General features: G+C 54.5%; 1 protein-coding gene across 15 annotated transcripts in view; it reads right to left on the reverse strand.

The window, feature by feature from the left end:
- Positions 1-1,825: 1,825 nt before the first annotated feature.
- Positions 1,826-13,307, reverse strand: part of FNBP1 (formin binding protein 1) — a 139,829-nt gene continuing 128,347 nt past the window's right edge. For 6 of the 15 annotated variants that reach the window (XM_053908425.1, XM_053908423.1, XM_053908421.1 and 3 more), the window contains 4 exons: positions 12,097-12,229; positions 10,666-10,787; positions 10,234-10,370; positions 7,821-8,561 (listed from right to left, as the gene is read on the reverse strand). In XM_053908425.1, coding sequence (XP_053764400.1) covers positions 8,386-8,561; positions 10,234-10,370; positions 10,666-10,787; positions 12,097-12,229 — 568 coding nt within the window. In that variant the 3' untranslated portion in view covers positions 7,821-8,385. Of the gene's footprint in view, positions 4,902-7,820; positions 8,562-10,233; positions 10,374-10,665; positions 10,788-12,096; positions 12,230-13,307 lie in introns of those variants that run through there. The other 9 variants (XM_053908416.1, XM_053908414.1, XM_053908412.1 and 6 more) reach the window with 3 other exon arrangements.

Here is a 13,307-nt window from a genome sequence, read left to right on the forward strand (position 1 = left end):
GCAGTGAGAGGGTGTGCACGCTGCCGGGGCGCCCAACCCCCCCCTCCCCCTGCACCAGGCAGGATGCTGCCCGGGATCCTTCCGGCCCCTGCTGCTTCCTTCCGGGGCCAAAGAGCTGATGAAGAGAAGATCCCTGTGTTTTCTTCCACACCTTAAAAAATAAAAACAATGAGGGGCGCCTGGGTGGCTCCGACGGTTAAGCGTCCGACTTCAGCTCAGGTCATGATCTCGCGGTCTGTGAGTTCGAGCCCCGCGTCGGGCTCTGTGCTGACAGCCTGGAGCCTGCTTCGGATTCTGTGTCCCCCCCGCCCCCCGTCTCTCCGCCCCGCTCATGCTCTGTCTCTGTCTCTCAATAATAAATAAATGTTTTTAAAAAATGGGAAAAAATTAGAAAATACAAACAATGAAATAGATAATAAACCAGGGCCTCATGGCTGTAAACAGCTCCCGACACACCCAAGGGTCGCTTCACAGACTTCACACCTTAATCCCTGGTCTGAGAGGGTGCTGGCCACAGGCTTTCTGCCTCGGAAAAGAGCAGCAGGGGCCAGGGAGGGAAGGGGAGGCCTCCTCCAGCGGGGGACAGGACTTGCCCGCGGCTCAGCGCACGGGGACGTGCGTCCCAGGAAGCTAGGCTGGCCTCCCTCCTTCAGCCCCGGCTCAGAGCTGGATCTCCAGGCTGTCCCGTGGGGCGGACTCCAGGGATCTCTTTTGCTTTAGTAAAAGAGAGAGAGAGAGAGAGAGACCCTCGAGCCCCGCTGGCTCAGCCCCCCTCCATCGTATTGCCCGTTACCGGGTCCCCCGCCAGGGGGCGTCCTTCCCCTGACGCGCTGACCCCCTCTCCCGCTAGGGGTCGCCCCGCCTCTGCGACCGCGCTGCCGGGCCTGGGTGCGGCCGGCGCCGGGGAGGCCGGGGGAGGCCCCCACCCGCCCGGAGAGGCCCGGCCCTGCCCCCGCAGACTCCCGGCCCCAGCGGGGCAGCCTGACCGACGGGTCCGCTGCCTCCTGAGTCAGGAGCTCCGGCTTTAAAGTCCAGTCACACCGGGGTTGGGGGAGGAGGCCAAGGCCCCAGGGAGGGCCGGCCTCTTATTGGTGGCCTCGCCTCCCACCCCGCAGCCGCTTGGCGCCGGCGAGGCTGCCCCTGCTCACGCTCCGCGGTGCCGTTTCCCTCCCTCCCGGGAATGTTCTCCGAACATGGCTCGGAGGAGCCTTAGGGCCCCAAGAGGTGTGGGCACAAACCGCTGTACCTCCCCCCCGCAGAGCCTGGGGCCGGATTCTCTGCGCCGGTAGGGACCCGGCCTCCCGCCGCGCACATCCTGTGCGTGCAGGCCTGGGCCTCCACCCTGCGATGTCGCACGCCGTCTGCGGCCCCACAGAAGCCAAACTAGCCAGGGGGTGGGTCCGGGCACTTGCACCTGACACAGCAGAGCGTCAGTGAACCAACGGCAAACTTGCCCCATTTTCCCAGCCCCCCCTCCCCCCCCCCACTCCTACCATAGGATCCCTGAAAACCTGTAGCTGCCAAGTGCATGAAAAACAAACTTCCTGCTCCTAAGGAGCCTCCCCAGATCCCTGGACTGAATCAACTTGAATCTCTCATCACAATGTCCCCGACAGGCAGCTTTTCCCCCAGCGGGTGGGGGGGTGGGTCAGAGCGAGCCCGGCCCCAGTCTCGACGGCTACGTGACTCGTCTTGGGTTCACACAGTAAATCAGCGAGGTGCGGACGGGCCCAGCCGCCTGCGCCCCCCAGCGCAGGGGCCCTGCCTGCTTCCGTGACCCGGGTCACCCCGCCAGTACAACAAAAACAGTCCCGTGACAACGTAACAGAGGTTATACTTTTATTTAACATTTAAGAGGGTTAACGTATAGTTACAAGGTCAATATAAGCCTTCCAATGGAAGCACTTTATTTGGTTTAATTCCATCTCCAGAGACAAATGGGCAGTTCCAGAACCTTCACAATGGCAATGGGCCGTTACAACACTTGAGATGCCTCCAAGCTTAGAATTAGTGCCACGCGCACAAATAAACTAAAAAGTTTAAAGGTGCTCAACGTCAGGTTAAAATAGAATTTTGGATCACTCTCTAAAGAAGTTTTGTTTTTGATTTTTTTAATGATAGAAGCACACGAGGCAGAGGCATGAGGAAGTATGAAACCAAGATTTCTGGAAAAATACTTAGCATCGATGTAACTTTTTTTTTTTTTTTTTCCACGTTCAGTAAACTTTCTCCTGTAATTACGGAAGTCACCAGAAAGCATTAGGGGGCCCCTGTGCTACAGCTCATCTGGCCTGAGCCTCACAGCCTGGAAGCTTCGAGGCGAGCGCCATCAAAATCCAAAGGAAAATCCATTACGGCTTTCCATACCTTTTTATCCTGCAAAGGAAAAACGGGGTAAATGACAAGTTCCTGTCTTTCGTTTCGTTTTTAGGTCATTGTCAGGGCAGGCTCCTTAAAACTTAGTCATTCTTACGACAACAGTATTCTAGCATCGGCAGGGAAACCACAGGCATCGGGGGTGCGGGGCGGGGAGGCCGGGAAGCAGGTCGGAAATTCCGCGTCTCTACCCTACGTGAACTGGTCCGTACGAATAGATAGATGAGCTCCCAGTAGGACTCCCAGAGTGAACGATACGTCTCAACTATCACATAATAACTTATTTCCTTTGATGAGCTCGGCCTCACAGCGCAAACCCCACGCCGAACACTGAGAAGTGCTTACGATGCATTCTTTTTTGGACGCAGGTGGTACAGAAGGAAGGGGGGGGGGCGGGGAGGAAGGCGCAGGGGGTACAAGATACGAGTATATTCTATATCGGGTTTAACAGACATGAAAAGGACACATCACTGCAGCTTCTACCGTATCCCCTATGTTGCGAGAAATGAATCTGTTCTGACCCGGGATGGGAAAGATGCAATGCGCATGCGTTACCGAGGCTCTCAAATCGATTTAAAAAACCATTAGCATCTTCTGTGGGGTGGAGAGTGGTCAGCTTGGCCTGGTGAGATTCAGAAGTTCCTGGGGACACCTGGTGACCCGGCGGCTGCAGAAGCCGCCCGTGGAGCCCCCGGGGCCGCCCGGACTAACCACGCACCTGTAGGTTTGCAGGGACGCAGGGGAGCCCGGCCCCCCCGGCCTCGCCCTTTGGCCGCCTGGCTTCCGGGTCACGTGCCAAGCCGGCCCTCTCGCGAGACTGAGGAGTCGGCCACGGGTGCGCCGCCACCGTGGGGACCGGAGGCCTGCCGCCAACGTAGCAGCCTCGCGACAGCCAGTGGCCGCAGCCTCTCCGGCAGGTGATCGTCAAGCCAAGGGCGTAGCCCCCTTTAGGGACAGACAGAAGGACAGAGAGACAGAAGGGGGGGCGGCTCATGCTCTCTCGCTGGCTCGCCTTTAAACCCAAAGCGACTTCGGTTCACTTGCTCAACCCCGGGCGTTTGCTTGCTGGAAGTTTCTAGTCGCCGAGCCGCTCTGAGGGAGGCGTCTGGTCAACCCCGGTTTGCTGAGAGGAGCCATCTTTGGGGCCGCTGGACACAGGCCCAAGCCCCTTAGCACCTGCCCGTTTCTGTCCCTGTCCCTGTCCCTTCGGCTCCCAGAAGACACCCTGGTCTTAGATTCGTAAACGTCGAGAAAAATTGAGGAGGCCCGAGGTGACCGCCTAGTTACCAAAAGCCAAACGAGACAAGAAAGAGGCCCGATTTCCTTCTTGGGCTTCGGATGGGGTCTCGTCCACAGACAGTCCCAGCCAGTGATTTCTCCCGACTGTTTCTGCACCAGAAAAGAAGGAACGCTGCGCTGCTCTAAGGCATGAGTGGCCACAGGCTACATGGCCTCACGTTGTCCCCGAGGATCCGCAAGGGGCGGGCAACCTAGCTCCAGAGGCAAACGCAGTCCAGTCTCCGTGGCCTGCAGAACACGTGAGAACACACAGAAGCCAGAGCCACGGGCAGCACAGGGTCTTTGGTGAGGAAAGCGCCAAAATCCTAAGACGCACATCTCGGAATTCATGGAAAGACGGGAATTCTTGCCCTGCGACCAGCTAACGCCGAGGCGAGACCCTCGTTCATAAAGCGCCAGGGTCCACAGCGCTCATTAATGAGACGACAGGGAGAAGGCGGGTGGACGCAGGCTTTTGTGCGCGGCCCCCGGGCTGGAATAGGACGTCCAGTCCAGACCTTTCCGGGCCACTGAGCACGGGCCCCAGATAAAAACACGTGTGTACTGAGCGTGCACGGAGAGGGGGGGGTGCGCGCGTGCATGCGTGTGCGTGCCCCCGTGGCCACCGTGGGCGCGCTCGGGCCATGACATGTTGCAAGGGCCAGTGTTTGGGGCGAGGTGAGGACCCATAACCAGAAAAGGACCACTGAATACTCAACAGACTCGGGACACGGGAACACGTCAGTGACATTCGGGCGCTCAGTTCACCTGGTGCGCACCTGGCCTTCCTCGTCCAGATTTTTGTTAGTCTCCCGGGCAGGGGGGGGGGGGAGGCGACCAGTGGCAAAGTTTTCACGAAAGGCACAGTGTGAACCATGGACGGGCCAGGATGCTCCAGGTAGACTGAGGGCCGAGGTGGGAGCCCGGGGAGGAGGGAACACGTGTCTAGCTGCCTTCCGTGGCCCTTTGTGTGTGGTGGGGACAGGGATAGACCTGCTCCCCGCAGAGGTGGCCGGACTGGGCCACGGAAGGAGCCGGGCCACGAGGGGCATGCTGTCGAAAGGAAAGAAAAAGAAAAAGGCAAGCAGCTACGTGGCAGGGGGGGGGGGGGCGGGGTGGGGAGGAGAATGTCACTTCAGGCTGAGATGTCCAGGGCCACGGTCCAGCCCAGCGCGGGCGCCCAGGCCTGTGGAGACAAGCAGACCGGAGGGTTTCTCCTGGGAAGGCTCCCCGAGGCCTCTAGGAATCTACAACACAAAAAGACAGAAAGAAAAAGACGGTTTAGAGGAAGGCAGGCGGTCAGGGGGGGCCACTCTGTTTCCCAGAATGCACCACCCGGGAGGGGGGACAGCTTCAGAACAGTGGGGCTGTCACCACAGGGCACGTCTGAGATAAGGAACTTTCACGGTTTCACTTCCCACTTTCCCTGGGGAACCCGCCTTCCCTTCAGGGGTGAACAGAGGCCCGCATGGGAGACGCTGCCCCCACCCGCCCTGACCCCCTCTTTCTAAGGGGGGAAAAAAAAAACGTGACCAGGTTCCCAGGAGGGCGCGAGGCATTTCAAGGCCCGGTTCTGGATTCTGTCCCCGGCTGACACTCTCTGTGCTTTACAAAAGTGTACAATCTTGGCGAGAAAAGGAAAACCTGTCACTTTAATGTTGACTCAGCAATGAACAGTGAAAGTTCTTCATCTTGAGGGGGCAGAGGAGGAGAGAGAGAGGCGGATTCTGGAAGCCCTCAGGAGCACACAGGGCAAGAAACAGAGAAGGTGGCATCATTTTAAAGGGTGGGGGCGGGGAAGGGCAGAATTTTTAAAAAGCATTTGGCCGGAAAAGTTCCCCGTTACTGAAGACAAAAGAGTTAAACACCCGTATTACACAGAATAATTTTCTCGGAAAGGTGAAGAATCACTTAAAATACACAACACTGAGAAAAATACGTTTATTAGAGAGGCAGATACGAGGGTACAGCTGAAAGGTGCCAGACAGATTCGTTTCTTTTAGGGTAAGGAGAGCGAGACAATCATGTTGGCCGCATTCAAACAAAACTTACTCAGAGCCCCAGTGTCTACAATAAACTCAAGTGAGGAGGCAGCCGGCAGGGGGACCTAATCCTTCCGGCTTCCCCAGCGGTTACAAAAACAAAAAAGGTCATTAGGCAGCAGAATCACCAATAAAACAAACAGACAAAAGAGTAAAACGGTAAAACAACGAATTCAAGGCATCCTTTTAGTTCTTAGCATCCTTTTAGTTCTTAAATTGCAGTATATACAAATATAGTGGGGGGGGGGTCGGTGGGGGTGGGGAGGGGATTACGGGCATATTTAACAGAAAGCAATTAAAAAAAAAAAAACCATAAAAGAAGGTAAGTCACAATCCAACTGACCCATTGGACATAAAAGAAGGTAAGTCACAATCCAACTGACCCATTGGACGCTCCTCTAGTCTAAATATTTTGGCAATCGTTAAATAGTCACATAGTAGATCACACACACAGACACACACACACACACACACAGTGCACAGGCACACAACAGCTGCTTTGAGTTCTGGGCGTCAGGAAGCAGCAGTCCACAGGCTGGGATGGGTTTGCTGGGGGGGGGGGGGGGGGAGGGGGAGGGTGTTCTTGGGGGTCCCGACCAGATTTAGAAACCAGGTGGGGAAGACCGGCCCCTACGTATACACTAGTCACCTCTAAGTGTGCCTCTAAAATAGGAGAAAACTTCATGGAACAAGCTGAGACTTGTTGTTCTATTGTAGCAGATTAACTGGGCGAGTGGAAACCAGAGTCTACACTCTGGGCAGAAATGGGCATCCTGATTCTTTGAGAATCGTTGCGGGATTTCTTCTAACACCCGGGGCTGCGCTGACCGGCCTAAACGGGAGCTACAAAGTGTCACTGCGCTGTCCCCGATCCTGTGGCGGCCTCTGCTAGGGGCCCGGGGCACACAGCTGCAAATCGTGATCATTTCATTTACACGGCCCAAACCGGCCACCAGGCCCCCCCGCAAACCAACTGAGCCATCTTCTGAATCAAAGCTGCACAAACCATAAGGGAGAAAAAACAAAAAAAAAAAGAATTCATGCCCTGTCATACTTCCCAAGGGAGGCTTCAAAGGCTAACGTTGTCTTGGCCATTTTAAGACTTCTCAATGTTTAATTTGCTTCCTGCAAGCAGTTCATCGTCCGAAATGAGTCCAGCAGCGGACAGAAGCTTGGATTTTAGTATCTCGGGTCTCCCGTGCGCTTGGGTCCGTGCCTTCTGCTAGAATGTGCAGCAAAAGCACTCCTGTCTCCTGCCAGGTGCTGCCCCCACCAGGAGCTGCGATTGCTTTTCAGATACAGCCTTATTTATTATGAAAATTTTTTTGGTAAAGTCAGCTGTAAATTGACTCGAGCTTATAAAAGGAGCTCACAACGTAAAAACCAGGAGCTGATTTCCCACTTAAAAGTAGGAAAGACATGAAATGGTTTTCGAAGCCAAATAAAAGGAAAATCTCAACCTGACCCCTTTATTCTGAGCTGGTTCTCTGGGCTCTCAGGGTAGATTCTTGAAATGGGGACAAGCACTAGGGCTCGGGTACCCGTCTATGCATGTGATCAATTTCACTACCCATCTTGCCAATTTAAAAAATGCAAATCCCCTTGTGACCCAGATTCCTTTCAAGACGGTGAAACGCTTTATTTTACTCCGGCCATGGTTAATTATACAAAACAAGCGAGCAATTCTCAAACAGTTGTCCGTAAATTCATAATTTTGGTCTTAAGAATGCCAGGGATTAAAATAAAACAAAACACCTTTGAAAAGTGATTAGCCGGGGTCTGCGTGTAAGAGGCAGCTGGTGGCGAACCAGGTTCTATTTATGGCCCCACCTGGGGAAGCGTGAGCTGCCTACGGCCCCCGCTTGCCACAAAGGCTCCAACAGAAATGCACTGATTTTTGTTAAGTTATCTGAACAGCACCAGGGCATCTGATGGGCTCGGTCAACCGCAGAGGGAGGAGCTCGGGTGGTCTGATGGCAAAGTCAACTGGTTAATCGTTAACCGAGCTTTTCCGGGTTTTAGCGGGTTGTCTGGGATCACGCAGCCGTGACAGGCTCATCACAAGAAACCAATCGCGATCTTAAACGTGTTTAAGGAAAAAAGACACACTTTTTAGTACCAACATAGGAATCTCCTCACTCTTTCCTCCAGGAGGGGGAGGTTTTATTTCTGACTTCTTCCAAAGCGGACGACTGCCAAAGATCGAACTGACCAACTTGCGGAGTTCAATGTGTTAAGTTACAAAACGGAACGTCCTAGGGCAGTTCAACGGGACACAGATGCTACAAACAGGAGGGCTGAGGTCTCACGGCACCCCTCTGACGCGCGTGGACGTTTTAAGCTCAGAAACGTCGACTAGAAGCTAGAAGGGCAACTTTGTTTTTCTGGATGCCTACAGGTAACTGCCAGAGGAAGGACTGTTTGTGGATTGCAAATGACAGCATCGTAAGGGGGCAGTTGGAAGCTTTCCACATAATATTTCATTAGCGAGTGAAACTTGATTATCGTCAAAACTAGCCAGGGAAAGCCGGGTGTGAGACGCCTACATGCCCACCGCGCCCGGCCCAACGACAACACGCACGCGGGTGTCCTCCATCGAGACTTTGAAGGACTGCCTGTCACCGTCATAGTTGTGGAGCGAGACAACGCCAACTTTTTTTAAGTTTTTTTTTTTTTTTTAAAGTTGTTATTAAATATAAGTCTTAGCACCTTTGGCATTTTTGTCCAAATAGACTTCGACGTACGAAGTGGGGACATAACCCTCTTCTTCGTTCCTCCGGATGCGGGTCCACCCGTCACCTTTGTCTTCCTCTATAACGTACAGCGTTTCTCCTTCCACTACTGAAATGGTTCCTTCATTCTGCCCTGGGGAAGCAAGATCAAGAGTATTTTAGGCTTCTCGCGGCATCCTGGTGGGGCACACAGGGGAGCCTGGCCGTGAAGAAAGGACAGCCAGCAACAGAGGCACCCACCCCCTCGCCCGTTCCCCTCCAAGGCCTCCTCCCTCGCAGAAGCTTCTAGGCCCTCCCCCCAAGGCCCTTCTCCAGTTCCTCCTGGGAGGGCCCTCCCCTCCTTCCGGGGAAGCCAGGTGTCTCCCCGGGGAAGGGGAGGAGGGATCTTTGCGCCGCTCTTCCTCTCTCTTGCGGACAACAAAGTCCCAAGGCTTTGATGACCCCTTTTCAGACGACATCCCTACTTCTCTTTCTCCCTTTCTGGTTCTTGTCTGGAGCGAAGGTTCCACTTCTCCCTGCGATCTGTGTCCACCTCCCTGTTGCCCTGGCACCTGAACCGCCGGGCTCACGGTTATGTTATTATTACAAATAATACAAATCCCAAACCACGACTTCCTCCTCCTGCCTTCCCACTTCAGGGGGACCCCAGGAAGGCACCTTCGGGACCCCTCTCCGCTTTCCTCCCCCTCTTCGTTCCCCGCTTCCCATCAGCCAGGAGTCTGAGCGGTTGGCTGACCGCGGCATCTCGGTGCCCACTCTCGAATCGCGGTCCCCAAGACCGTTTGCGGGAGACAGTTGCCAAAATCTAGCCCCCACGGCTCAAACAGCGTTCTGAGCGCAGACTGTCTGGGGCGCTGTTTACAGGGGGTGCCGTAGGGGTGGGGCCGAGGTGTGGGAAGGAGGCAACATCGGCAACATTTAACCTGGTGCTTTCTTGTCACTATCAACATTTGGTCTGTGGCAAGGGAATCTGTAAGATCCCTTCGTTCCAGGGCTTCCCCAAACCAACCCGAGCTCGGATGGCTTCTTCCACAGCATCCTCGTTAGCTTTCTACAGGACATCGTTCTGGCAACGCTAGGCTAGTCTTTCTAACCCTCCGTCCCTGTTCTCTGATTGGTCCTGCACATGTGACAGTAAAGATCCTAAGGTATCAACACCCTGCTCAAATGCTTTCAATAGCTCCTCCGTTATTGCCAAGCCAGATCCAAACGCTGCTCTTACCCCCGGCCCCCCGCACAGGTACCACTTTCTCGTCTCAGATTCCCCTATTCCTAAGACCTCTCAGCTCCAGCCGCACGAGCCCATGCTTTCCTTCCCTCCTTCCCTCCGATGTACAGCAGCCTGGAGGGTTCTCTGAGTTCTCTTAAGGGTGGGATCTCACCTCCCCCCCCCCCCCCCCCACAGAGTGATGTCCCCCTGTCACTCTGTACCCCTCTTCTGGTAAACGCTGCAAATGTGTCTGCTCTCTGATCTCCGGGGGCGGATGCCAAGCCACACCCACCCACATCCCCGCGCCCCCCCGGGGCCTTTCCAAGACAGGGGCTCCAGAAATACTGGAAGGACGGATGAAAAATCATCATCATCCCACACTGTCTGATGCAAGTAAACTCCACCAAAGCTGTTCGGTTGTGTGGACCGAAGGGCAAACTATACAGCAGTCAGCCACGTGATGATGACGACGACGACGGCAACTCTGAGCAGAACGAATCTTCTAGAAAGATCTAGAAGGCTTCAGAAGAAGGTCCGGTCACAGCAGGAGGAGGGACAGCGTGTGCAAGCGGGGAACCCCGTGGGCCCATGTCACCTTCGAACGTGTAGAGGGCTTTGCAAGTCCCGATGGCAGGCAGGGGCTCCTCATCATCAAACTCGTCGTCGAAATCCGTGGCCAGCACCTTCACCTCACTCTCCTGACTCTGCTCCTCCGTGTAACTGCCATCCGGGCTGCTCAAGAAAGCAAAGCACACAGCAACTATAGCGACCGACCCCGGTGAGGGCTCAGACTCTGCCACCGTGCGAGCAACGTGCTTGCACACACGCCCCCCCCCCCCCCGTCCCCCGCTAACGAACACCATCTCGGGTCACCCCGCCCGTCCATCCCCGCCCCACGCGGCATCAGGGACCCGAGTCGTGGCGAAAGGGCAGCTCAGGCCTCACGGGCGCTTTGGTGTCAGGAAACGACCTTACGCTCCTTTCCAGCCTCCAGAATCGGGAAGCGAACACAAGGGAGATACTGTACCTCTCGCGGTCCTGAGCGCAGTTGTTGACCGTGGTCGGGTTCTGGGCCTCGTACATTCCGCTCTGGCGCCGGGCCTGATCGCTGCGCGCTGGCAGCCTGCCTTCCACCTCGGCCAGCCAGGCCTGCGAGCAAGAGTGACGAAAGGCCCTGGTCTGAGCTCAGCTCAGGGCCCGACCGTGGAGTCCTAAGGCCCCAAGCTGGGGTTGCCCGATGGTCACTGAAGCTGAGACTCCAGAAGGACTCCATGGGGGGGAGGGGTGGCGACGGGGGGGGGGGGGGTGTGTGTCCCTCCAGTGTATTTGCACCTGGCTGTACCACCGCTTCTAGCTCGTCTCACCTTGGAGACGTAGAAGCAAAGGCACTGAGGCAGCTGTGACAATGGGGCGGAAAGAACACGGGACCGGACCGCGTCACACTCTCGGGCTTTTTGCAAACAGCCGTGTGGTTTCAGATGCGTTACTTCCAGTTCCTTCTGGTTCCAAAATTCTGTGACCTCGAGGTCACACGGGGAAACAGGAGGATCCTGCCCCACGTAAGCAGTGACTCAGTTTGAAAGCCACGCTTCCTTTTTTTGGGGAGGATCACTCTCTTGAATAGGGAAGAAACGTACATATAGGAAATCCGAAGTAGAAAAAATTGCCCTCAGCGACATTTGAAACAGGGTAAGAGAGGGGCGAGAATGAAAGTGATCAGAAAAGGACATTTCTAGGTTCTAGAGACTCAAAAACAGTACCAACTGATGGATGGGCTCCAGGAAGAATTTTAAAAACGCCCCCGTTGACCCTTCGTGGCTGCAAATCACCTATTCTGACCGGAACGATCGGTTACTAATGTATCTTTCCGTGTTTTGTAGCCTTCACGTTTGGGGGCAAAAGAAGCCTTTGAGTGCTCCTCTCTCGGTCCTTGAAACATTTATTATTTGTATTTCCCACTCACTTCTGATCTGTGTCTCCTCCCGGTTTTCACAGACATAACCCTTTAATAATGGGGCCTTTGAAAGAACAATAACACATTGGAATTGATTTTTTTTTTTTTTTAAGTTTTTTTGATTCCGGGCGGTGTCGGACGATTACATTCTTCCAGTTGTTTCCATGACCAACAGAAAATGAAGCAGGATCAACTAAGGGAGGCACTTCGGGAAAAGCACTGTGGATCCCAATACGACTCTGATCGGCATCGGCTTTAGGAGACACAACGGACCGAGGGCGTGCTGAGGGGCAGGACGCTCAGTGCACGACCATTTCCCCTCTTACGACAACTCGACAACTCGAGACCCACCCCTTGAGACCCACCCCGACACCTCTGGCTGAATCTCCAGCCGGTGCCAGACGCTCTGTGACCGCGTCCCACCCCCCCCCCCCGCCCCCCCCGTTTCTGTCTTTTTCTTTTTTTTTTTTTCAACAGAGCTTTTCAACCCCAGCTTTTTCATACCTCAAATTTCTGGGCTTCTAGCCGCAGTTTGTCTATATTTTGGCTGACTTCTGTTAATTTGTGATCCAGGCTGGCTGGGTCTCCCATCTGAGGATTCTTTAGGTAAACATCTTTCATTTTTGTTATGGCATCTCTGGAGGGAGGGGAAAAAAAAACCAAGAATGAGCAGAACACGGTGAAAGGTGAATGTCACGAGCTAAGTGTATTCTCCCGACGCCCTGGGAACCGTGTGAAGGTTAAGCAGGGGAAGATCGGGTAACGTCTGGGTTGGGGGGGGGGGGGGAGCATCGGGGCTTCCTTTCCTTCTTTAAAACTCTGTAAGAATTCCGCTACCCAGTCCTGTGTCATCCAGAGACGGTTATTAAACTCTCAGTCGCCTCTTCTGAATGCTGCCTGGTGTCTCCCCATTGCCTTTAGCCGTTGAGAGACGTGAATCAATCCTGACCCCTCCCCTTGCCCCAAACGACAATAAAACCAAAGCGAACCCAGAGGTCTCCTTGTGCGCATCCTTCACGCAAGCCAAAGCGACAGCTGGCATCCTGGGTCCTGCGGGGCTGTCGTTCGCTCACCCCGTGGAGAAGCACAGTTAACTGCTTTGGAAATTTTCCTACACACCCCTTTCAGCTATTAAGAAACCAGATCCATCCAGTTGGTATCCATGACGAGAGCAGCCGAGCCTCAAAGCTGCATACAGCAAGATCCCACCCCCTTCCTGAAATCAGGTGTCGGAGGCCCGCCCACAGCAGCCTGAGTAAGGGATCCCCATGCTGGGGTTATCTCTAGGACCACAGAGCCCTCTTAATTTGAACTCTGGCTTCAAGGAACCTTCGGAGGGGGTCAAGATGTTAAAAAGTTTAGGGGCGCCTGGGTGGCTCGGTCGGTTGAGCATCCAACTCTTGATTTCGGCTCCGGCCACGATCTCGCGGTTCGTGAGTTCGAGCCCCGCGTGGGGCTCTGCGCTGACAGCCCGGAGCCTGGAGCCTGCTTCGGATTCTGTGTCTCCCTCTCCCGCGCCCCAAAATAAATACACATTAACAAATTTTTTCAAAAAGACGTTAAAAGCTTAACCCAAGTGACTCTGCAGGTGGTAGCGGGCCAACTTCCAGAAGCTTCCATAAAAGACACTCTACACCCATCATACGACATCAGACCAATGAACCAAACCCTATTCTGAGTCACGGGAAATAGTTTAAATTTTTTTTTTTAATTTT

Source organism: Panthera pardus, unplaced genomic scaffold (genome assembly GCF_024362965.1).
Source record: "Panthera pardus isolate Hobbes unplaced genomic scaffold, ASM2436296v1 HiC_scaffold_20, whole genome shotgun sequence".
Classification (NCBI taxonomy): Eukaryota; Metazoa; Chordata; class Mammalia; order Carnivora; family Felidae; genus Panthera; species Panthera pardus.